At 39.1% G+C, this 25,985-nt stretch overlaps 2 protein-coding genes across 7 annotated transcripts in view; one reads left to right on the forward strand and one right to left on the reverse strand.

Moving 5' to 3' along the window:
• Positions 1-25,985, reverse strand: part of LOC135136717 (3',5'-cyclic-AMP phosphodiesterase, isoforms N/G) — a 126,627-nt gene that overhangs the window by 49,222 nt on the left and 51,420 nt on the right. Inside the window, exons 1-2 of one of the 6 annotated variants that reach the window (XM_064066151.1) lie at positions 18,871-19,021; positions 8,941-9,099 (exon numbers count right to left, since the gene is read on the reverse strand). The exons of 3 other annotated variants lie outside the window; for them this stretch is intronic. In XM_064066151.1, coding sequence (XP_063922221.1) covers positions 8,941-9,059 — 119 coding nt within the window. In that variant the 5' untranslated portion in view covers positions 9,060-9,099; positions 18,871-19,021. Of the gene's footprint in view, positions 1-5,773; positions 6,047-8,940; positions 9,104-18,870; positions 19,022-25,985 lie in introns of those variants that run through there. 2 more of the 6 variants (XM_064066150.1, XM_064066152.1) reach the window with 2 other exon arrangements.
• LOC135136720 (5-hydroxytryptamine receptor-like) overlaps positions 14,721-25,985 on the forward strand; it is a 278,029-nt gene continuing 266,764 nt past the window's right edge. The window contains exon 1 of the mRNA XM_064066163.1: positions 14,721-14,848. The gene's annotated coding sequence lies outside the window, so the exon portion shown is untranslated. The remainder of the gene's footprint in view (positions 14,849-25,985) is intronic.

Below are 25,985 nucleotides of genomic sequence, written 5' to 3' on the forward strand. Positions count from 1 at the left end.
ACGTACTAATAATAGAATACTGTATTCTCAAATTTTTGGAGCAAATGGAGTGAGCATTCCTGAGTTAAACAATAAAATAAACTGATTCATTCATTAATTTTTTTTGTGTCACGAATCACCTGGATAATAAATCACACGTATGGACTCATTATTTTTTGCACATTTTCGATAGGATTTATTCGGTGAAATTTTGAGTTATAACATCATCAATTTTTAAGGGGGTCCTAAACGGATAAATTTTAATCAACGATTTGCCATGTTTCCGATAACTTTAAAACGTTTGCAAGGTTCCAGAGCATTCAATTTTGCAACTTCAAAGTTAAATTTATTGTAAAATGTTGTTATAAAATTTTGTTTTTTTTACAAAAATCTGGATGCCTAGAGCAAAAACTCAATACGGATTCATAAATTACAAGTGGAGGAGTATGTTATTTTATAAAATTTAAATAACATTTACCACCGTAAAAGTTGAAACTGACGTCACATCATCATTGGTGGGGATTATCAGACAAATTTTGGTTGGCGTTTTACCATCTGCACGATATTCCTAACATACAAAATTTGACAGCAATCAGTCTGGTAGTTTAGAAGGTTATCTATCTCATAACTCAGACATCAGACGACAGACGGCAGACTGACAGATGGAAACGAGAGACCTATTTCGTATTCTAGGAGTCATGCAACGTCGAGAAAACATAAAAATAGCGAGTCGCCGGATGGACTCGATTACAACACTCCCCTAGCTTACGCTCGGAACATAAAAACATAAATATTGACGTACATATATCTCTATGCCGACATTCGCTTTTAACGTTTTGTTTCGCCAAGAGACATTTGACCTGATTGTTTAACCACTCGGCAGTGTAGAGCAGCAAGTATCAAAATACTTATGTCTGGCAGTAGTATAATTGAAAACAACTGAAAAATGCCGGTTTAATTCAAAATTTAATTAGACATCAAGTTAACGATATGAAATTCAGATGCAGACGTCAACACAAACCAAAATGTCGGCATTACTAGAAAAATACCAAAAGATTCTTTTATTAATTGTTCTGTTTTTGTTTAATATTGTTTACTGCTATAGAACACCTGCTCTATACTGCGATTTTTACATATTTACGCACTACTATGTATATTTTTGATCGTTCAGTACACAAAAGATGTGAAATACTGATAATATTGTTAAACAAAGTTTGCTTAATTACTTATTTATTTAATGAAATGTTAATTCGTTATTAACATTCAACTATTCGTTACAATTTCGTTCTTTATTCTTCTTAAATAAACGTTCTCGTGACGTCTTCAGCTGGTCATATGACCGTCATAATCCCACCTCAAATATTTGTCATGCAGTTAAATTAATTCGTCTTTAGATTAGATTACCGATGATTTACAGTCGACATACTGCACATAATGCAGTCACTTTGCGAGTCGACTAACTAGAATAAGTGAGATGAAGTGGATAGAACGTCAAGACAGAAGAGGACGTCCATTAAAATTTTATGACCCTCGTGCGTTAATGGCCGCTGCGTCGACTACATAGAGTAAAATCGTAGAACGTCTGCCGCGTGTTGATTATCTCCTCCATGTCGATTGTGTTTGTACACTTTCAATACGACTTGCTCTGAACTATGAATTTAACGCGATAATTATCTATGTGCACGTACCCGAGTACCTATAGTTCGAGGTCGCCGAGGTTTAGTTGCAAACTTTAACCCTTAATTAATTTTATACGTATATTGACTGTTGCGACTGAAAACAAACATTCGTTCCATTGTACCGTATTACTTATTAGACGTGGCGAAATGGCTGAAATTAATTTTGACGAGGGAGTAGCAGAGTTTCAAGATTTCATTTGCTTTTATTAGGACGGGACGCTGAAAATGAGGATGTGTGCGATATTCGAGGTTGCGGCAAGCGATCACAAATAAGCACGGATTGTTTATCGTTTATTTCAGTAAAGGAAGATTCTTTCCGTGACTTTATAAACCAAACCACCTAACACGCGATGTAGGTATAATTTTTTTTTAAATCGGTTGCTGTAGCACTTGCTCCATACCAAAACTCACGGCAACTTAAAGGTGGGTTGTTTACATTTAAATAAGTAGATATGTTTAATAATAAAAAAAACTGATTGCCGTGTCGTCTTTTTGCCAGGTGTCAAAATCTTTTAACTCAGTGCTGACGAGTTCCCTTTTACTAACGACCTCGAACACTACACATCGATCATCACAGTACGATTCGTAACTACGACAGCCACAAAAATCGATACTTACTTATTTACCTTTTATAACATCTGTCGTTTTCACTGCCATTTATTAATAATCTAATAGTTAGAACCCTTTGGTGCCAAAACCTAACAACGTTGACGTTGGTGCAAGTTACGCAATAAAATGTCCCTACCTTCGACCACGAAGCAGTATACAATATGAAAGTTTCTATTTCATTCTGTGGTAGCAAATCCTTAGCAAACCTTCCCGATCACTGGGATTAGGGATGATTTCATGCGGAAGATCGTCGATACACTGAACCATCTGTTGCAAACTGACCGGATTACCTTTAACCCTTTGTTCTTATCTTGGCTAACGATACTCGCACTCTTGATTACCTACTCAAAACTATGATTAGATCCCGGAGCCCGGAATTACGAGCACCGGAACTTCCTTCACATATTCATTCAAGAGAATCCTCCAATTACCGGACGTCAGATGTTTTTGTTTTCGAGAACAACCATTATTCAATTGCTTTTGACGTCACAATTCATCTACCTACCACGCGAAAGACTATACATTCCGTGAATAAAAAGTGGTTATGTTTACGATCTAATGAAGTTATCCAGCCGAGGATAAACGCTCATTCGAAAAACAATAAAAAGCGTGTTGCTTCCACCCTCGTTCCACGTAGCATCAGACATGTTAAAAGGGTTGAAATTTTCTTTATCCTCCGACACCATTTTCTACCCGACGAAGTCTATAATTCGCCATAAATTACTCCAGGGGATCGAGCTACGAAATCTCCCGAACTTGAGGTAATCAGACGACTTTGGAAAACTGCAAGAAACTACCCTTAACGATACAACGAAAAGAACTCCGATTCGACGGGATTAATCGAAAAGCGATGTTTCGTTGCGTATCGGACTTTTAATTAATAGAACCCTGAGGGGTGATCGCATTGTTATGAATAAATAGCAACGGAGTCGCTTTCATCCCTTAATTAAATTCACCTCTTGTGACAGCGAGATCTGATCCTTATTTAATTTCATAAATAATTAGGTTATTTCACCTTCGCCTCCGACTCGTAATGGGGACTGTGGAAAGTTTTCAATATTAGTCGGACGGATTTTCTAAGCAAAAAATTCCAAAGCGGTAAATTAGTTCCTAATACGTATAAGGGAACCTATTTTTTTGCTGTAACATACAATGTAGCTTATTGGATGTGGCACTCGGATGTGAGTAGGGTGAATAAGAAATTGTCTCGTTACTCGGTGGACTGCTCCCGCGATAGGAATGAATTACGTATAAAAGGGACGTCTGCTTCCAACGTTACAACGTACGGACTTAAATGCTGCTTTTGAGGATTATTGAATGGTTAATATTGTATTAGCAGCAAACGTTACAAAGGACCATCTCTCTACTACAAGCAGGCCGAATTTTATGCCGGCTTCTACATCGTTACGAGCTGTTAAATTCTATGATACCCCCGAAATGATAAAACGCTCATAAATATAAATTCGTCCTGTTAGTTTTTATCGCATAATAACCCAGGAGGAATTTGCGAATGCTGGGCCGACAGAGAACCTCATAATTTCATTTTTAATCAAAAAACGATTAAAAAGAAACTCAAATATACATATACAGCTACGTTAATTTTGCACTTAATTTTAAAATTTTACACAAAAATATGATTAAGATTTAATGTTCGGTAAAATAATAATTATATAAAAGCGCTGAAAACTACTTGACAGGTTTCACAAGTGTTGAAAGGGCAAAATTTTTCTATCACATCGATGTTGTAAGTTGGGACTCAGAAAAATCCATAATATTTGTTTATGCCCTTTGTTTTCTAAAGATTCTCGACCCTGGACTTACAATTCCATGATGACTAAATTAACAATTTAAAAACATCGCAATCTACAAAACCCACATAAACATAATGGATGCCGCTTGTTAAATTTACATCTGCAAATTTTAATAAACGCGAATCAAACGTTTAAAATTCGTTTACCGTTTAAATTACGTGAAAACAGAATGCACGAAAATTAGTCTCAAATTAACAAGACGTAATTTAAAACTCTCTTCCAGTTCGCCTTTCTTCAAAGTGAGCTTTTAATTCGTGTCGCTTTTTGTATTTGCTGTTTTGCACCTTGTTCTCTAAAAATTTAAACTAACCAAAAGATTTAGTTACAATTCTAAGTCAGTCTGTCTGCCACTGTCAATATTACGTAAAGAACGATCCCCTAAGTTCAAGGTTTAATTTTCTCTTCAAACAACATCATGCGACATTTGTGTTCGCCCAACGCCAATGATCGGAAAAATTGGCGTTTTTGTATTTGATATATAATATTAAAATTACAAATTTGGTACCACCGCCTTATTTTGTTAAATATAATTTAACAATTTAAATAAAATTCTGAGTACCTCGACGTCTCGTAAGATTTTAAGAATGTTGGAAGCGTTTCGGAATATTTTCAAAAGAAAAATTATAGCAAATATCTTAGGAACCTTCGACACCTAAATAACGTCACTGAAACGAATGACCGTCCTTAGAATACGCCGACCCTAAACATACAACGCACAAATAAATTTATTGATGCTACGTAACTGTTCGGTCCGATAAAGTACTTCTTTCTTACTACCACGACAACGTTAGATTAAGTAGGTCTCGGCTGAAAACCGCACGAGTCCACCCATATTTTCAGCAACAGTCTCACCACCTCGTCACAATTTACAAATTCGCGGCCAAATGAACACAACAACATAAATACGTAACTATAAACACAAACGAATATCTATCTAAAGCTACAAGCGGAGTTAATTAATGAAAAATTTAATTAGAATTCCCCTGCAAATCACCACTGTTCGTTGATGCACGATAATTATTTCTATAATCTTATGGCGTAAAACGCGTTTGTTCAAAACGGATTCACTGAATATATAGGTATCACCACCACCTAAATATTCCCCGCGGGGAAAAACGGAAATAGAAGTTTGAAAGCGAAACTGCCGGAGTGCAGCACCATCTCCAGATCGATCGCTAAAGCTGCACGTCCTGCGTCACAGGAATCGGCAAGGAGTTGCGGCTACTAACCGCTAGAGCGTGTCGCTGCAGAGCGGGCGTGCAGGTTGGCGCGAAATTCGAGAGGAAAGTTACTCTGGCAACGTATCAACAGTTTTGAAATAACACCCACATTTGAAATTAATAACTTTACGTAACTTACCCAATCGGGAATAAAGCGGTTCGAGACTTACCTGAAAAAGAGAAAGACACAGTATTAGTTAGATCTAAACAAAAATATAAACTAAAGACTACATGTCGACGCTATCGGTTTTTATCATCCCTCTGTTGACTTTCTGGGTTGGAGAACAGTTTGCTTTCGCAATTAGCCAGTTAATTGCCCTTAGCAAAACATTTACCCATCGAAAAACCCGCTTTCGATTTGTTTTCTTAAAATTGTTGATTTTGGGCAACGACAAGCGCGTTTACGTTCAAGAAACCCGTCTCACATGAAATCGTCAAGTGTCTTATGAATAATTCATCGAAAAATGTATGTTACCCTTTGTGTATCTCTGGTCCGATCACCACGGTCCACCCTCGCCGCCTCCGCAGCACCCTCTGCTCGAAAGCGCCGAAGTCGTCTTTATGCTTCTTACGGTACTGGGCAGACATGATTTATCGAGCGATTTCAGACGTTTCGTCAATGTCAATAGCACATCATCACACTTTTTCGGCGTGTTGTTGACACGACATTTTCGGACTGATGTCCTCGCGACGAAAACGTGGCAAAAACGTCCCAAGATAGCGTTTTCAGCAACATTTGTCATACAAACTGAGTGTCGACTCGACGCTGGAATTCGAAATAGAAAAATAGTCCGTGTCGGAGGCTAAGAGCGGCAAAAATTCGACGCCGAAATGCGAAAATTGGACTCCGCTCGAGTCGATGTGTGGCATCGACGACAAATAGTTGACAAAGTGCCACGATTGGATGTTGGCAAACAGGGAGTGTTGTCGAAACGGAATGGAGTGTTTTGGAAGGGGAGCAAAGTTTTGTTTTTAGTTTACGTCAACTATTTTACGTTGTTTTTTCCTTTTGCATTTCTTTTTCATTTGCAGTATACGCACATATCAGGCCCAAAATTTTCGTGTACAGGACGCAAATTGACTTCACACGTTGTTGTGCGAAACTTTGTGACCAGTTGTATGTAAATACAGTTGACGTAGATGATTCTCCCGGAGTGATTCATCAAAAGTTTTTGTTTTGGAGCAGTGAGACGCAATTAGGCGCCGAAATGACGGCAGCAGGAACATTTCCATTGACGGAAAAACAACATAAAAAATTCATGTTCGAGAAAGCTGCCTTAAGAGCTGCGCCCTTATACTTTCCGAACACTCAAAAGCTTTTTAAGACATCAGTAGCAACGGAAACTCGAAGAATTTAAAATAAGAATTTTATGTTTTTAATTCAGTTCGATATTACTACACGAACGGAATACTGATGGCTCTAAGGCGAGGGGAATTATTTATATGACGATAAATACAAACTTTTAGTAAAAAAAGACATTCTTCATTAAAAAAAAAAACAAATTAGTATGTTAAATATAGTGACGGAAGGAGTTAACAATATAGGCATGTATGTGTTTGATAACAAGAATCTTTTGGGTGTTCAAAATGACGTCAATTCCATGGTTTCAGAGGGATCATTTGGGTGGAATTTTGTTAACACGTTGACAACACATTAGTTTTCCAAAAGTATATATGTACTTAATATTTATTAGTACAGTACTGTCTCGATTTGGTGGCAGCCATATCTAGTATTATTCTAGAAACGTGAACAGATACAAATTAATGGAATAAACCTCCAGTGTGTCTTGGAATGTAAAATTCTGGAATTACGATATCGCACAAATACACCGAAACAAGTGCTCGCAACCATAAACAACACCCTCATGTACAAACCCTGACCTTTGCAGTTCCGGTTCCGTCGGAAGCTCCTTCAACTTTTTCTCTCAGAAAGAATAATGGGCTGGAAACCCGTCGTGTTTACGACTCTCTTTAGTATGACAGATTAGGAGCTTATTATCAAACGTAATCCGCCACAAACGACTTTTTAAGAGCTTTTTAAATATATGGCAACCCGCCAAAATACACTGTCCTTACGCTAAAACATCACCAAAAAACAAAAAATTAATTAAATTTACACAACAGCCACAGACACAAAAACTGTCATAAAATTCATTCCGACCAATAAAAAAAGTGACAGACATATGGACACCGTGTGCGAGCTAAAGCAGCAGTTTTTTTTATGGTTCGGATTTTTCCGGGCAGCGTTATTAAGGAGTTTTGTTTAATTCCATTTTTATTTGGCCTTAAACAAGATACGTTTTTGGGAACGTCCAGACCGGTGGTGTTATGTAACTCCGGAGCGCTCTGGCAGATCGATTCGGAGTCGGGACACGGCTGCAGCTGCACAACCCGGATTTTCGGCAGAGGCTTGGTTGTGCTGACTTGCCGCATTTTTTGTTGACGGCTATCGAAGTTTTAATTTTTCTAACCCAAATTTTAGTTCAAAACGGACAATTTCTGTGTTTGCGAACTTTATTTCTCAATGGGATACATATGCGGTTTTTCTTCTCGAGTGATCATTTTGACGAACTTCACGTGTTCTTAGCGTCTTACACAGGTCAACGTGTATAAAAGACCTAGTTTTCTGCTTCCTTCCATGATGCGTAATGTTATTTAAATATGATCTGTCTGCTGATGATTTATTAGTAGGTAATCGTCGAACTGTAATATCGTTTCCTTGGAAAGTGTGTTTTAATACGCGACGTCATGTGGCGTAGACTGTATCGACACTAAAGTGCCGTAATTGTTATAATCGATTGTGCAAGATGGTCGAAGAACGCCACGTGGCGGAATTATGACACCGGTGTCTGTGGTTCGTTTGTCTCAGGATAAATTGTTACCCCTGAAAGTTGAAGAGGAAATGCTGAATAAAGCTTGATAAATGACGACTTTCGGGCGACGTTCATTTTTCAAGAAGGAAGGGATAGTTGGTTTTGCGGGTAAAAAAGTTGCTGATGAATTTATTCGCTCAACAGAGCAACAAAAAAAAAACAACACCACATTTTTGAGTAATGTAGGATGTCCGCTGGACATTCGAAGAAAAGAATTGAATAGACAAGTTATTATTTTTATTTTCCATTTGGAATTGTTTACTTGTGAAAAATCGCACCGAAACAGCAAGTTTTGCACATATTGCGCAGGGAGTCGTGTTTGAAAGAGATAAGCACGCTTTACAACTTGGGCCTGGACAGCGTTTTATGCCAAATTTGTTCGAGAGTATTCAAAAATTAAGCCTAATCAATTTTGCATATGTATAGTACCCGAGTTTTAGGTTCAGCAGTGTCGATACATCAACACTGTTAATTAAAACTGGGAACAAAATAAAGCAGATCTGGAACTGATAATGTACGAAGAACAAAACATGTCAAAATAAAAATTAACATACGACGCGAATACAAATTTCCCCACTCTTCAGATCAACCGACCCGTAAGCTCCCAATTTGCAGATGAGAAAGCAAATCCTCGATCGAACCACCTCACTCCACTTTAATTCCCCTAAAAATCGTCTCAACAACTCCACACACGATATAAATTTCGAGCTTTCACCAGCACTCAAATCTCACCACTTTTTCACCCTCGCGATATATCAAATATACTCACCCACAGATCCAGCTGTGTCGTCGACGAGGGGCCGACGGAGAAGGCGGCACCAGGAGATGGCTGCCTCCTTCCGGCGGCCCCAGACGCAGTTCGGGGACGCGAAGCTCCCCGCTCATCATGTTGCGAGTACGCCACTGGCCGAGCACATAGCGCCACGGCCTCCCTATAAATTATCTGTCATGTACAACGTCAACACATTGAAATGAAGAACGACGTTTCGGCTCGACGTTTTGCCATCTGCAGGGAATAAATTTTGCGGTTTTTTTGGGCGAACCGGAGGGGTTTGTTCGTGCAGTGGGAATTTGCTATAGCGCAAGCTATTCTTTTAAGCTCTAGATAGTTTGTTCTATAATTGTGTACAATATTGACCTCTGAGATTCCTTGCGAGCGAAGCAAGCTGTATTTCAGTCGCACTTAGACGCAGTCTTTTTTGATATATTCATTATACTGCAGTTTATAAAATATATTAATATTAACTGCCAATATATTAAACACTAAATGTGGATTAGATATGAAATTGGCCTAAAAAATAAGCAACATCACAGGCGACGCATTTCAACGGAATTACGGAACATGCACTAGTCATGTATACCCAGCGGTAACAGCAAAAAGCAAGGACAAAATTAGGAGAAAACGCGATTGACTTCTGCAAATTTTTAGGACGGGCGCTGATCTGAACTTCCCGCACCTTCATCGAAATAATTTTTTATTTGTTTATAAACTTTTACTAACGCCAAAATCTAGTTATATGTGGTAAAAAACGCGACGCACACTTCCATTAAACTGAAGCAAAAAAATCTAGTCGAAACTATTAGGTGTTTCTGCTCCTCCCAGTCGCAAGGAGGGAGATTATTATAACTTTTCTCAATAAGTTTTAACCAGGACACAAAAAATGCGACGAAAATAGCCCACAACATATTAAAAATGGTTGAATAATTGTTATTATTTATGCTTCTCTTAACAAACGTCCTTTCAGCCAGCACGTCAAACATTCATTTAAAGCATCTCGTACATGACAGTTTAATCATTGTTCGGTTGTGTTTTTGGCAGAAACGTAGCTTCGCATTATACAAATTAAATCCGTCCCGACAAGGTGCAAAAAAATCGTTTTTATTAATATGACATCTAAAAATTCGTTGACGTTAGAACCACATTTCAGCTCCTCATATTACGCGCGTTGGGAAACGTTTTCCGTTATAAATGCCAGAAAATATCAGCGTCCGATTTATTTTCGCAAGGTGAGGATTCTTTCTCTGCTTTTATTTTTTCCTGACAGCTGAGAAAGAAAAACACCATTTTAAACCTCCGCACTCGATACGGAACGTTAATCAGAAAACTTTTGCAGCCATTCGAGAATTTGTCTTGATGAATGTGTATTCAGAAGAATTCGTTACGAAACGGATATGCGTCGAGGAATTGCTGATTTGATGTGGAAAAAAAAAACCAACGCCATCGTCATGACGAACTCATTTCCGATTCGACGCCAGTTGAAAGTGTAGTTTTATAGAAAATTGCATTTAGATGGGGTTTTAATTTCGAACTCTTGGTTGCTGATTCGGCAGAACACGAAACGAATAAAATGTTTTGAGGAAGTATCAATTAGTGAGGAAAATTCGCAACCGACTATATGCAGTGATTACACAGCGGCGTTTAGTGGGTTGCATAACGGAAGCAAATTGAACGGAACGCTGATTGATGGTTTTGTACTGACAGGGAGTCCATTAAATGCGACTCCCCGAAGAAATCGGGGTCGAGAGAACCGAGAAAATTAGATGGAAACTTTTTCAGTTTTCGTGGACCGAAAATGTGTGGCTTCTTAATTCTAGCACGTTGTATAAATATCTATTCGTGCAACCATGTAACTGTACGTGGCGGAAAATATGTTTCAAAAGCATGAAACGTTTTTCTAAACAATTAATTGTTATTAGCCACACCTGAAAAATAGATTCTTTGTAGATTGGTAGCTAAAGTATCCCTGTTTTTTTACAAATTTCTAAACTTTCAACTGACGAAAAAAAAATTAAACAAGCCAGACACAATCTCAAGACTGATGTCGGCTTTGTTCAAAAATACAATGTTTTAATCTAGGCAAGATTTTTAGATTAATAAAAAATCTGATGAGATCTCGGGTGTCCACAGATTTCCTGACTAAAATTAGAACCTTTCGATCAATGTCGCAGTTTCTGTAACTACTAACTAAACATCTCTGTTTTTTGTTTTCAAATGTTTGTTCACGCTACTTGTTTCTATAACAGTGGTGCTTTAAATTGTCATTTTTTTCATTTCCGATTAAACAAAGAACCAGATTTTTCGGAACTACATATATACCGACAACACCTTAACCGTCAATCACTTAATAAAACGAACAGATACAAGATAGTCCGTTTTTCAAAGTCTGATTGTGACATTAAGACACTCAATATAACTGTGAATTAAAAACACTCGAGTGAAGTATCGCAGATAACCATTCATTACACAAGTGATTATTGTTGTATTTATTTGCTCAGAGATATAGAAACCGAATCTTTAAACTTAGACAAGTAAAACCTTCGTAATAAAACTTAAAAAGAAATCAAAACTCGTAAAGCAAAACAACTTTAGTATCCCCCACACTAGTAAAATCTGAAAAATATCACTTTGAAACTTGTCCAACTAATAGACGAAAAACGAGCCATGCTTAAATAAATATTGACTCAAACCTCACCGTTTGAACGTCGTATTACTCATTCCGTATAAATTACGCCCCATTACGATACAAAGCCCGTTTAACCGTCCAATAAAAAACAACGCCACAACACAAAAACCCCCTCAGAAAGCCAAATTAATTTCCTCACTTCTCGTCGACCTCAAGCCCTCGCAGAATAATTAAAAAATAAATTTAAATTAAACCTTCCCCCATCGCGAAAATGGACAAAATAATTTAGGTTCGGAGCTAATTTTCCGGCAATAATAAACCGTGCGAATCAAAGCCGTCGCATCCGCCCTAGTCCGAATTGTTTGCGTAAATGCGAATTAGTCGTGTTACTTCAAAGCCATGGCGAATCTTGAATTACGACCGGCACGAATTATGCGAATAATAACGAAGTACCTAAAATAACATAGGGAATAATGAATGAATCGGAGGAGCAGCTGCGCTTATTGTTGTTGCCAACGCGAAATTTGTTGTGCCGGGTCCGTGTAAATAGGTGGATCCGGAAGACGTGCGTGCCAAGAAAAAAGGAGTACAACTCCCTTGTGAATTCATGGGACGTCGCTTGCCGATCGCAGCTAATTCAAATCGGAAAATGTAGGACACGTAGACACGGTCTCTGGACGGAGGCATGAGGAGAATGAAGATTCTGACATATGCAAACGTGATTATACTGATTGCAGTAGAATCGAATTGCATATTGTCTACCTCGCGTATTTTCCGAAGAATGTTGCACTTCACCTGACGATCGAAACAATTTCAGGACATCTTGAAAAGACTAGAAATGTCAAAAACAAAATTATTGTTATTTGGTGACTTAAAGATAACGCGTCGATTTCGATCTCACCGCGCCCCTTTTCACGAATAAATTAGCCTCCAACCAGCTTTTGAAATATTTGTTTTGAACCAATACCGCAATTAATGCAGCTACAATGCATAACTAATGTAATAACACGACAGCAGGGCTGCGGACGACACTTGCTTTTGACCGCATGTGTACACAGTCCAGGAGCACTCTTAACTTAATAAATAAGTTACGTAACGGATCGCGGAATTTACATTTCGACGAAATTACGACGAAAAAACTGCCAACAGGTGTAATTTGGGATTTTAAAAATACTTTTACGATGCAGGTTTTGTTGAAAGATCGCACACAACATATGGACCTCGAGAAAAAAAATGGTTTCTGATCCCATTAACGCGACCTCATCTCATCTTATCGAAAGATTTAGACGAAAATAAAGATAAGATGACACGAAAGGTATTTCCGAAGAGCCATTTCGTGCGGGGTTATTGGAGTCATTGAGCAGATAATTATCGTAAAAGGTAAGAGAAAAAATACGCTTTAGATTATTCGGATGTGTATTTACATAACTGTCGGTATTTGAATGTTTCCAACTACTCCACTTGCCGAAAAAGTACATGAATATTAATCAGCGAATTTCGGATTCGACGACAAAATACGAATTTGAATAATCAGTGCGGATGTCCTGTTAGCTGTGGGAAAACATATGCAAAAAACAACGAGGTTCGAAAGAGCGATCCGTGTTTGATCGTCGTCGAGCGAGAATTATTTACGGAACGTCAAAAAATAATTCATTTTTCAAAGCTCTACACTTTTGATGATAAGTATATACTGCAATTTAATATTTTGGATGTCTAGTGGAGTTTATGAGAACCACGAAACTTCGGTGTTATGTAAGAACTCGACTTGGTAATTTGTTTTGCAACAAACCGAAAAATGCTGCGAGGATTAACAGCTTTACGATCAAATAAGCAGTAAAATCAGAAGCAAGATTCAGATCATCAAAAATTTTTCGCGAAAGCAAAAGCAACAACAAAAAATGTCAACCGTAGAACACTAGGGAGCAAATAATAAAGTGGTTTGTGTTAACATCTTTATTTTTTTTCTTCGTATTTTTTTTAAACTTTTTAAATAAAACATTAAAAAATAAATGTTTACAATATAATTGTTTCATTTTATGGTTAACTTTTTTTTTCAAATGAGTTCAAGATCTTCGATAACATCGTCCTTCTGTAGATTTTTTATCGAATTTTGGTCCCGCTTCACCTCCGGCTGGCCCTGTGGCCCAGGTATTCCTCTCAAAGTAATTAACTCAGCGACCGTGAACAATGGGGCACTGTAGAGAATTCGCAGAGTAATCCCCTTGAATAACGTGATCCAATAAAGTAAGCCGTGTGTTTGTGCTCAGACCGCAGTGTGACACTTGTGCCGCGTGTCGCCGAACCCGGAAAGTAGTTGCTTACCCACCATCAAAAGGATAATTCGCACAAACCCAGTATTGTTCCGATGAAATTAATTTTCTTTCCATTTCGCCCTAACCACCCTTCGGATGGAGCACGATCCCTAAACTGACATTAGTAAAGGTCAAGGCTCCAGTAATGTGCCTTGAGAACGGCAGCGGCAGAGCAATCAATCGACGAAAGGGATATGTTTTAATGTCAGGTGTTCGATCCGATCGATGATGGAGGGTGTAAACATTGCATTTGGCAAGTGTCAAGGGTCGACCCCGTTATTCTTGTCTCTGCTTCCCGCAGCCGGGACAGATTGGGCCATTTCGTCTATTTGATTTATCTTATTAAGGGGTGTGGGGATCCTACCAGTTGAATGTAGAAGCTCGATAAGCAAACGCTACTTTTATCGTTATTAATCGGATTTGGGAAGGGTCTCGGTCTCCCCCATGCGAAACAAAAACAGTGATTTGTGTCGCATATCGAGGCGCCCCTTGCGAAATCGCAAAATAACGACATACCGAAGCGGTCGAGTTTCTTCAAAGAAGGAACGATATGATCGGATTTCTCCACCAATATTCTTGATTACACTTCTTTTGTTCGCAAATGCGCATATACTTGTTGGAGAAAATCAGGGACCTAGACTAGACCCCTGAGAAGCCCATCCCTAATATAACTACTTTGCCGACACACCTTTGTCTAAACCGACCCGTATAATTGACTATAATTTCCGCACCGAATCGACCGGATCTCGTTTGTCAACAACACCTTCGGCGAGTTCGATCCCTAAATGTTTGTCTTGAAAACTTCTCAATGTTAATTTATCTGTTTGTTTGAGGTCCCGGCTTCGATCTCCTTGGTCTAGACGGATGAAAATGGAATTTTCGTCCGAACGAGATAGGTCGCAACGAACAATTGGAATTACTGCAGTGGTCAAAGTAATCCACAAGACTTAGAAGATAGCGGGTAAGCGAACACGCAATTTTTACGTAATGTAATTTATAACGATATTTATATACCGGAGGTAAATTAGATAAAATGTCGTTCGATTGGACAGCTCGTCCTTCAGAACAGTGATGGTTTTCTTTTTATAATTTTGATTTATCATCGTGCTATTTGTTTGATTTTTTTTCCGGACTGACGTAATGGCGGAGCAAAGGACGGTTATTTTTCGATGCTGATGCCGGCAAGTTTCCAGGAGATATGCCGAATAACAATAGGAATTATTTATCACTTTTTTTTATTATATTATGTATAATTTTTTATGGATATGTCGATAAGTAGCTCGAGACTGAGAAGAGAAACAACATGTTCTGTTAAAGAAAAATTTCGTTAAATTAACGGAAATATAAAAACGGAGCATTGAAGCTGGAGTATCAGTATACATACAAGCAGTCATGTATTTGGGAAGCACAAGAAACATATAATTGGTTGGGCGTGCTAATAATTTTTAAGTTTATACTTAAAATACGAATATTATTTTTTTATTGAATTCCTAAACGATCGCTGGTCATTGTTTACATTTAGAACAGAGTCATGTCAAAGGGAGTAGGTTGGTTCATCCGTATCCCCTCCTGGTTTTGGAAAGAAATATCTGCTAAATTTGGTACGAAGTGGTATTTTAAAAGAAAAATCGACAGGAACAGTTGGCAACCATACCCAAAATTACATTTTCTTTAATTGCCCTCTTCTGATTAGTCAAAATAATTCACAAAGTTGACTAGACCCGGACTTCCAAAATTCTAATTGGTCAATTACGTTTTTTGACCCATGACGTCAGTCGATAAGAATCACGTCTGCCTACTATATAAAAAAATCCAATTACCCTTAGAATCAGAACCACCTCGATTTTTCCAATCAGCCAGTGACATTTCATGACAGGGCGCCCCATCATCGACGTAACAAACAATTGGCTCGTATAAGCTTACGTTTATTTATTCTCGAGTGCGTTAAAAAAAAGTAATAAATCTAAACAAACGATATTTCTCGGCACGCCAGCACACAATCGACTGTTAAATTTGCACAAAACTGAAAAAAGACGATTAATCACGTGCTCGCCTATAAACACGCTAAACCGCCTTTATCGGCATGGCGAATTCAAGGGGAGGCTCTAACTGGTTTGCCACGCTATATCTGGATTTTATTCAAAAAGTAGGGGATGTAGATGAATCGTTCGACCCGATTATATAAGACGATCGATCGATCAATGCGACTGCGAAAACAACGGGAAGCAAAAACATGATGGCTTATTCCAAACAGAGGGAACCCAAAAAAAAAAAGAGATAGGTTCCGTATACGGGGCAAGCAGACCTCGCGCTTACTAATAAAATTATGATACGTGCATTCTGGGTAAACAGAAAATATAAAGACTCGTGTCGTCAACCACCCTTCTTGCCCGGCTCCATTATGAATGACGTTATCGTGGAGCGTTCACGTATTACGTACTTTTGAGGGGCTGATGCTTGGCGGGCTATTAAAAATTCACGACCGGATGCTGCCGCCATCGAAACAACCCTGGATAAAGGGTGAGATTAAGCTCAGCCTTGAACCGGACGAAAAACAGTAGGCTTATCGTGATTGATCGCGTCTGCACGAGGGATGATGGCCGAAGGTGACGTCATAGGGGGAAAATTAATGAAGAGTAGTAATGAATTTTTGAAGCGTGCGTAGGAAGACGCAAGCAAGTAAAGTCACAAATGCGTGTAACGCCTCTGGTTTCATTCATCATCATCCCAGGCACGATCCCGCCATCGATCAAATTCGATTTTAACGGCCTTGACCATCCATTACGTAATACCCATCTGGAAAAAATTCGCTCGCACGCATTACGCAGACCTAGATTTTCGCATTAATATGGATGTAATTTGATTGACAGTTTGAGATCGCAGTGTTTTTTCGCGATAGTTTTCGCCAAGTACGTTGTCTCGCCCCGACGAAAATCGCTCAACAGAAAATTGTTCCAGTGGCGGCGCTTTAATTAACTGTCAGTTAATTAAACCGTTAGGGATTATTAGAGTGGCACGGTGATGAATTTTCGCAGCTCTGGCGCTAATTACATAAACGCGAAGACAATAATGTTTTTTTGATGCGGTTTTAATCAGTTATCGCTGTTGACGTTTCAAATTGTATCGAGCAATAATCACCAATTCGTAAAGCGGCGCTAAAGCGATAATTGCGATTAGCGTTATGTTGTTAATAAATTTACACATATATGATCGTGATTTAAAAGAAACTAATTCAGATAATCGTTCACCGTCGTCACGATTTTATCGCGATTTATTTTACTTTTTTTTATTTTTCTATCGTTAGATTTTGCTCGACACGGAACTCCACCATTAAATTAAACCTATCAGAAACGTTGATCGCAGTTAATAGTTAGGCAGGTTATCGAGTATCCATCGCTATTTTCGCTTCGTCATTACTAAAGATATATACCGGCTCCGTCAAGGTATATTTTCGAAGCTTTGTGCTTCAATTTAAAATAGAATTTCGGTGTAATAAATATGGAAACAACAGTCGGGCCGCACGCAATTCGCGAAGCAGAAGATCAAGGAAATATTTGATAGGTCGAAGAAAACGGGGTTCGATTGTCGAGGAGGAAAGTGGGAACGCGTGCACAAAACGAGGAAAGCACAGCAACGAGATTATTGTAATAAATCCGAACTGCCACATGACAAAAAATATATACACAGGAAATATACGGTTTGGGGATCGGATTGAAAGAGTGGTCCATTTAAAAGAACACGGTCTGTGTTTTAAATAAACAATATTCACAATTAATTGTTTTATTAGTTTCACAAGAATATGGCGTTTAGCAAGAACAACTGGTCATCCATAAATGTGGATTATATGCATCAAGTTTCGGAAGAAAGACCAATATTTTATTGATCAACATTCTTTCATTTTATTCTTTCAGGAAGTGGTGCTGTTTTTAAGTTAATTGGCATTCAAAAAATCTCACAGGTTCTGAGAAATTTGTGGACACAAATCCAGTAGATTATTCTTTATGAGGATTTATGGCACGAATTGATAGTAATAAAGCACAATATTCGTTCAATCAACCTAAGAGCAAAAAGTCGAAGCTAATTCTCAATACTTAAAACGAACCGAATGAATAATACAATTTTAATACTTGTCTTGTGCCATTTAATGCTATAGAGCCTAGTGGTGTAGGAATATGAAGATGTTTTTTTGTTTTTATTATGGTAAATTCAATTTTATTGTCATTGTTATTAAGTTTTCCAGTAATACCTACTTCAGGTATGTAATATTCGACATATCTTGGTCTCGATTTTCGGTTCTTCGTATCCCTATATTGTATGGATTCGTTTCAGCAATTGCACGTAATATTCGCCAAGTACCCTATCGACAAAACAACCTCGTAAAACGTCCTCATGAAAACCGCCCCTTTTACACTCTTCTTTGAATATTTGATGGATACACGATCTCCAAGATTAAACATCGATCACTAATCCGAGGTTTTAATAAGACCCGCTCCTAGATAACGGTCGTTTATTGACCCAACCGAGTTGCTAATCCTTCCAAATATTCCATATCCCCCCTGAATTACTTTACATAAGAATGCTCTCTTTTATTATCATATCATGTATAATAAATAGGTTTGTTAATAACACCCAAGATATTTCGAAAAGCCCAAGGGCGACGAGATTAAATTTTCGTTATAGCGCGTCCGAAAAATCGTAAATTTCGAATTAGCAGTCCTTGACGGACCTAATTAATTCTAATCATCGGCGATTCTCCCATGCACCAAAAAAGCGCAACGCAATAGTAATTAAACCGGTTGCTCCATTAGACGATAATTAAACGAATTAGATTACTTATTGTGATAGAAAAACAAAAACATTCCCCTCCGGTCAACACGGCCTTAATTACCTTTTACATAATTTGGAAATTCGCGAACAAGGTCTAGCTCGGGGGGTGATTTCCCGTGCTGAGCCGAAATATCGTTGCCTTCGTATTTTTTTTACCTGCCTGTGCCTGTGCCTGTGCCTGTGCCGGTCGGTCAATAATCCTCGCCGGACGTCATCGTGCAAAAAATCCGCACACAGCCACCACCGCACAATAACACGCGTGTTATTTTGAGGATAGCATTCGCATATTCGTTCGAAGCAACCCGACCGCACTATACTGAATCAACACAATGTGTCATTCCAGCGGTACCGCGAAAACCGGCGAACACTTCCGCCAAACTCCGATCTGCGGCGCCTCGCACAAGAAGAACGAGGAAAAAACGACGGACGGTGGGAAAAACGGCGAAAAAGCGGAGGAAAAACGGCCCGCGACGGAATTTTCGGAATCGATTTTACTGGCCGTTGTTGCGTCTGACGGGACCACGGCACCTTGATTAACAATTAATTAACGCAAGGAGGTGAACGCGAAGAAGGTTCAACAGCCAACTGGTTAATTAATTAATGAACGTATTTCGACGTAGGGGGCTTTTCCGGGCCGATTAATTCGCGCGAAGTTCGAATCGAGGGATGACCGGGCTCAAGATTTGCACAAGACGGAACACAAACTGGCCAAATTTTAATGTCACGTAACTTTATGGAAATGCGAGGGCGGTATCTGCATAAGATAAATACGGGCTTTCTTTTCGGGGGTGCATTAAAGGAAAAAAATAGACGCTTAGGCGGGTCGTAAAATATTCAAAAGCGCGTAATTGAACAAGATGACGGGGGAAATAAAAGCCGAGAGTTTTGTGACTACAGAGGCGCTAATTGAAAATGCGAAGAATTATTAGAACTGGCTAATTGAAAAAACTAACTTTATCTAGGAAGATTTACAAATAATACGCCTTCGGCCTGTGGAAGAGTTTTCATTTGTTAAATAAAATAATAAATTCAAATGTTATGAAAAATACCACGACCGCAACGATTTTACGAACTGAATTTATATTTTTACAATGAGTGCGACTGGCTCGAAGATTCCAAAACCTACAACGCAATCAATGCTACGTAAAATTAGCAATATATAAAGTTTTATTGTCCCATTGTTTATGAATTTTCCAATGACTAACAAAATCGCTAATGATCCAATTACGTTTTTATAATGCTATTACTATTTGTTAACTAATCATTCAGGGCATTGTTGCCAATAGATACATTACATACTGGGAAGCTTTTGTTTTACTTCCGCCTCTTACCCGGTCATCAGACTTGCACCTTTCTGTCCATCGTTTATAAATATTACCTAATGTTTATTAGTTTCGCAGAACCGTTTCCATATTAACAAAATATGGAAATCGACATATTTCAAGACGCTTCCTAGCAAATGTGTACGTCGATGATACGAGGTAAGTTAAAATAGTTAAATTATAGTTTTAAAAAACTTGTCATAGATAACAGATAACGTCAACGTTCACAAACAAAAACAACAAACATTAAAGCACCTTTGAATTCCACGAACATGCATCACAAGGAATAAAGAAACATGCGTTAATAAAGAACCAGCAATTAAAGTAAAATGGAAATAATGCTACGATAAACTATTATCGGCTAGTCGTTACAGCCATCGCACGTTTCATTAACGTCACAAATACCTCGCATCACATGACACAAACATGTCAAAACGCATCCCTCCAGCTGGTAGGAAAAAAGCTTTGCAAAAAATTATTTTCCTTCAGCAAAGATGTATTTTCTGAAACATCGAAGCACGACGAGGGTAGATTAATGCGCCAGTATCAAGCGCACAACGATTACAACACAGGAATGGTGTAACAATCGGCCAATAAAAGGCGAACATGCTCAGTTTTCCGATGAGTTTTGTTGTCTTGTACGGCTAATTAAGTTTTTAATGTTTAGTGGAAGCCATTAAAACCCGCATCGGTTGCATCGTTAAAACACTCGGAGCAAGTTGTAAGGGTTGAGGGAAAAACTACATTTATGTTATTACAAAGAAAAACATAAGTCCAGAGAGAATGTAACATTCTTGCAACAAACAAATTGGGAGGAGCAAAACGAGTTTGGTCCGGGTGGAAACACGAAAGCAACGAATAATTCGCCTCTAATAAAACTGCACAAACTAGACGTAAGTAGTTACAGAACAGAAGGTGTGCCAAAGGAATCGAACAAAACAAGTGAACTTGATATTTACGCCACACGTTTTTTTGGACTACAAAAAAAAACAAGATGGCTACTGCCGGTCGTAGGGGTGAAGTACCTGCCTCTTGGCGTTTACGGCAAGTTGCTGAGGGCAGTTGAGGAATCGCGGCGTCTGCAGAGACATCTCACCCCTATCAGAGATGAACCGGAAAACGCTGTACGGTACAAAAGTCCGAAAATTAGTTCATTTTAGCCATAATATCGTCGGATACATGTTGTGACCCACAACAAATCGTGAATTTCAGAAGACTGCCAGGTCAGCCGGTGTTTCATGTCCGGGATCGATCAGGATCCCCTTCTGCGATGGTGATGTTAACCCAGGCGTGTATTTATTGTTGAGTAAATTTTTGCTTTTATGGACATTTAATGGAGCTCGAAAGCCGGCCGCCCCCTCTGCTCTTCCAGGTTTAATTAAAACCACGCGAGCAAGCTGTGTTTGCAGTTTAATTAAAGATCACTCACTGAACTCGAATTGCTTCGGCGGCGATTCTTATTTGCGTCGCGACGTCTGCACTTGGCGATGGGTGTGATTTGATGAGGCCCGAAACCTGCCGGAAAGAAACTGCTGGTAACGGATTAATCGAAAGTTGGGATGCGTCTCGAAGGTGCAATGTTTTGGGAACTGACCCCGATTAAAATCAAATTCGGACAAATTATATGAATTGGAAACGAAAAGACAGATTAAAATAAAATATTACGTCACCAAAGATAACACTTTCCGCCAACTACATAAACATTAAACAGTCTTTATGTTATGTTACGAGTTACGACGTGTTACAACACGAGCCGTCAGAATCATCCCTATGCGCGACGAATTGAGCCCCTCGGCGGAAGGTGGCGCTGCAGGTCTTCTCTCCCGTCCACGAAAAATCTATAACAATGTATAGTGCCGAGTTCTCGTCCTTGTTATATTTACTGCCCTTGTATCTTTTTAAAAAACCGCCGTCGTTCGCCTGACCCTAATTCAATTAGGGTGAGGCCGCATCCAAGGCCGCGCGCGATTCTCTGCTTGATTAGTGTGGCCGCCTGTCGTGGAAAATCACCCCTAAAGTGGCCCTTAAGAAGATCTACGACACCATTCGGCTCACTCTCTATGTCAAATATTAAAAGAAAAAAACCGCCATTCCGACAAATTTACACTTCCTCGCCGGCATTTCCGTGACTGTTAATCTTGAAAATACGTCATTGCGATTTACTCCGACGACCCCAAGGTCGCGGGGCTCGTCCCTGTGACGTTATCTTTGATGGGAGAGATAACGGCGAAAATATGTCACTAGTAAATGGTTTTGACGTAATTTATAACATGGGAAGCTCGCCAGATGGTGCTTGTGTTGGAATTAATTGTGATGGAACGTGGCGAAACAAGGTACAGTTTTGACGAGGAGAGGCGAACATTTAATTATTACATAAGTAATTTGTAGGAACCTGTTTGCGTTCGGAGATAAGGCGGGCCAGAGGCGGAACTGAAGGGAATGAATGCGTTTGAAATTTGTTCCCTGTTTGTGTGGACGCGCGAACTTTATTATAGATTTGCGTATGTCAAAAACGACTGTACCATCATTATATATTGAAACAATGGTACTACGTATGCAGTTATTAACGTGCGACCATGAAAGTGTACATTACATGTTTAGGTAACAGCACTCGGCGCCGCTCGGAGGACATTGGAATCCTTACTTATTAAAGACCTACCTGCTGATGGTTTGCTCTGTCCGCCTCCTCTAGATCTCGAAAATTGTAAACGATGCAAATAAACAAGTAGTTTTCAAAATTTGAATTCGACCTAGGCAACAAGGACTGAGTATAAAAGAATCGTTCAAAACCAAAGTGCCTCAAAATCAACTTGAATATCTCTGTAACTCCACTTGATGAATTATAATAATTATTAAGTTAATTATTGTAAAAGCTACTAAAATTTCAGCTATATTTTTTGTTTTGTGGGTCGTTAAAATCAATATCTACAATTTTGATTATTAAATTAACACCCGAATCTCACGCCACTGGCCTTGGTGCTTCTCGACTATCCGGCACAGCCTTTTATACACACAGTAGCCACTAATTACACAAAGCACCAAGATCCAGTTAATATTATGCAATGTACCTTCCACAACAAAAATAAACACGTCGTTATAATTCTATTAGTGAATACAAAAAGGGAAATAAACATAACAAACATCTACCGTTTTCATAAACATTGTCGAATCGAAAGCGTAAATATTTATACAAAAACCCAACAACAACGAAACTTTTTTTCCTCTCTTTAAAAAAACGTCCAGTGCGGAAAAAAGGAGAAAAACCATTCACGAAACCTTCCCCGGGGAAATACGAGACACTATTTACTTAAAATTAGAATTCAAGAATATTGGAAAATGTATCAAAAAAGTTGGTTTCTTCGCACACTGCGAATGCCTGTTCTTGAAAACTTTTTTCCTCCAGAGAGATTAATAAATTGAACGATCTAAGCAACAGATTCGTCTCGCTGAGAAGATTAAACGCCGTTAAAGTTTCATTTAATGATCTTTTGAAATATGTATAGAACTGGTTCCGGCTTTAAAGCTCGACCCGGGATGTCCTTTTCCCGTTTCGAATTCCGCGGCTGTCATTTCTTGTTTATTTTGCACCGGCTTGCTAATTGGTATTCATAAGCGAGGCTTTGTTGAGAATAAGCGGCCTGTTTATTCCGTATTTTCTCTCTTCTCGCAAACAACGAACAAATTTGACAGTGCTTCACAATGCTGCTCTCGTCGGAATTCGATCGATAAGAAATTATCATCATCATATATCATTATTACAGTCGACCAAGATGTCCTGCACCGCAGAAAAAAATTCCGAAATGTATTTATCGAAATCATGATGTATTCGCTTTTGTAGTAGTGGGCTCACATTCGTGAATCTTATTTACGACCCGGAAATCCATCAACAAGACAAAGGCAGTCTCCGCGAATCTCCCAGAGCTGGCGCTGCACACTTAATTGTCTCGACCGAAATCCAGCGAGTGTGTTAATGTAAGATAATGCCATAAATTTCGCAATAAAAGCCGCCATATTAACATTAATAACAAAGAGCGATCATTCGTCGAATCATAGCGACTGTACGCAGACGGAGTTGATTGTCGGTGTAATTTAATTTAGCCGGTTTTGTTGGCTTTTAATCCTTGCTAAATATTTTATCTATATCAGTTTTCAAACACATACATACACACACGCACTTTTCTATGATTAGATGCGTAGATCATAAATTGCTTCGCCTCCCCGAGAACACTAATGAAGAGATAACGGGTTACTCCGACCTTGAATACTGGCCGGCGTATGGTGTAAAGCGAGTAATTCCGAAGATACAACATGGCGGGGTTCCACACCTGACACCGTTGTTATGTTAATTCAGATGTCGCTCTATAATTCCGTGCCAAGGATAGAACCAAAGGAGGGATACAGGAGCATCGGCGCGATCGATCAGCTTCTCGTTTCGATCGAGGCTGAGATTTAACGAATTTTCTTCGATCGACAACGACGCTTCCGCTTACGAAATACGTAGAGCACAAAATGAGCCAGGAATGCACTTTGACGTCACTTTCATAAACACAAACTACAAATCAACAGAACATATTTTTAAATTAATGTGTTTTGAGTAGTAAATTAGACCAGAGTCAATGTTTCTCTTGCCAAATCCCTCGTAAATCTAATAAACGTGATTGTGCGCGACGCATAATCCGAAAATACGAGCGAAAATATGTCGACTCGCCCCGAAATAAGCACATAAGAGACCGCAGGCTCGACAGAGATTACCCACCCCGCACACGCAAGGTATGATTTCGGGATCGTTTACATAAGGAGCCTCGGTAAAAAATGAACCAGCCCACCAAACGGGAGCCATAGTTCGTCTATTTTCGCAACTCGAAGTTTGCGACGTCAAATCGTAATACCGTACAATTAATTAAAGCTTGTAACTTTCTCGTCGTCAAAGTATTAAATTAGTTCTACGGTATTCGAAAATTTACATATATCGACTTATTAAAGTAACTGCGCTGCACAAGTAACTTGATGTAGTCGTCTAGATCTGAAAGGTAGTAACATCAAACGCTTGACGAAACTGTACAATAACTCAACTTAAATTAAAAAATGACGACTTAGCGGTGTGTTCAAGTACGAAGCCATGACGATTTTCGGCGATTCCGGAATCCTAATTTAAGCATATTTTCTGCCACTATCGATTCGGGGGCAAATGCTCATAGTTTCAGTCTAGGGGTGGCGGCGAGGGCGGCTGTTGCGTCACCGGATAACGGCCTGGTCGATACTCGGGACGGGATGAGAGAGACCCGATGCGGGACATCGCTAATCGAAAATTGACTAAAACTTCACAACAATTAAGTAAATCGGCATTGTTCTCGAAATGCGAGTTCCAGTTGGAATCTGACGGATTCGAACGTGCCGCAATCGCTGTCCGTGAACTGTTCGAGAGATAAAGGTAGCGCCGTCTCTTGGCGAGTGGAGCAACTACAATTTAAAATGGTACAGGAAGCTTACAAGTTTAGTTCACGTAGTTGCCGCTCGAGCACGATCGATGATGACCTCTGACCGAGACCAAGGATGGGTTGGAAGGTCAAGTTTTTTTCAGTGATGGCTCTCGGCCAACGCTTCTCAGTCAAAACATTTTTCAGATGTTTCGGGATTTGCGCGAGCTGCGTTAATTCGGGGATTTGGGACTTAATTGATTTAACACAGGGCGAGAGGCTCGATGTTGCGAATTTAATTCCATTAAACGCAAACAAACCAGCGAATTTCCTATACCGAGATAAATTATTTCGACGCAAGGAATGGGGTTGGAGGGCGAAGGAGCGTATTTTCTTTGATTGTTGATCAACAAACAAGCTGATGAGCGCGCTATTAATAGCTTCCAAATTGCCAAATGAGCTCGGTTTTCATAATTCAATTATTTCGGTTATTAGCGATATCGATTCCTACGACCCCCTTTCCAATAAATTT

Source organism: Zophobas morio, unplaced genomic scaffold (assembly GCF_036711695.1).
Source record: "Zophobas morio isolate AGI-343-1 ecotype UQ-CSIRO unplaced genomic scaffold, CSIRO_AGI_Zmor_V1 ptg000026l, whole genome shotgun sequence".
Classification (NCBI taxonomy): Eukaryota; Metazoa; Arthropoda; class Insecta; order Coleoptera; family Tenebrionidae; genus Zophobas; species Zophobas morio.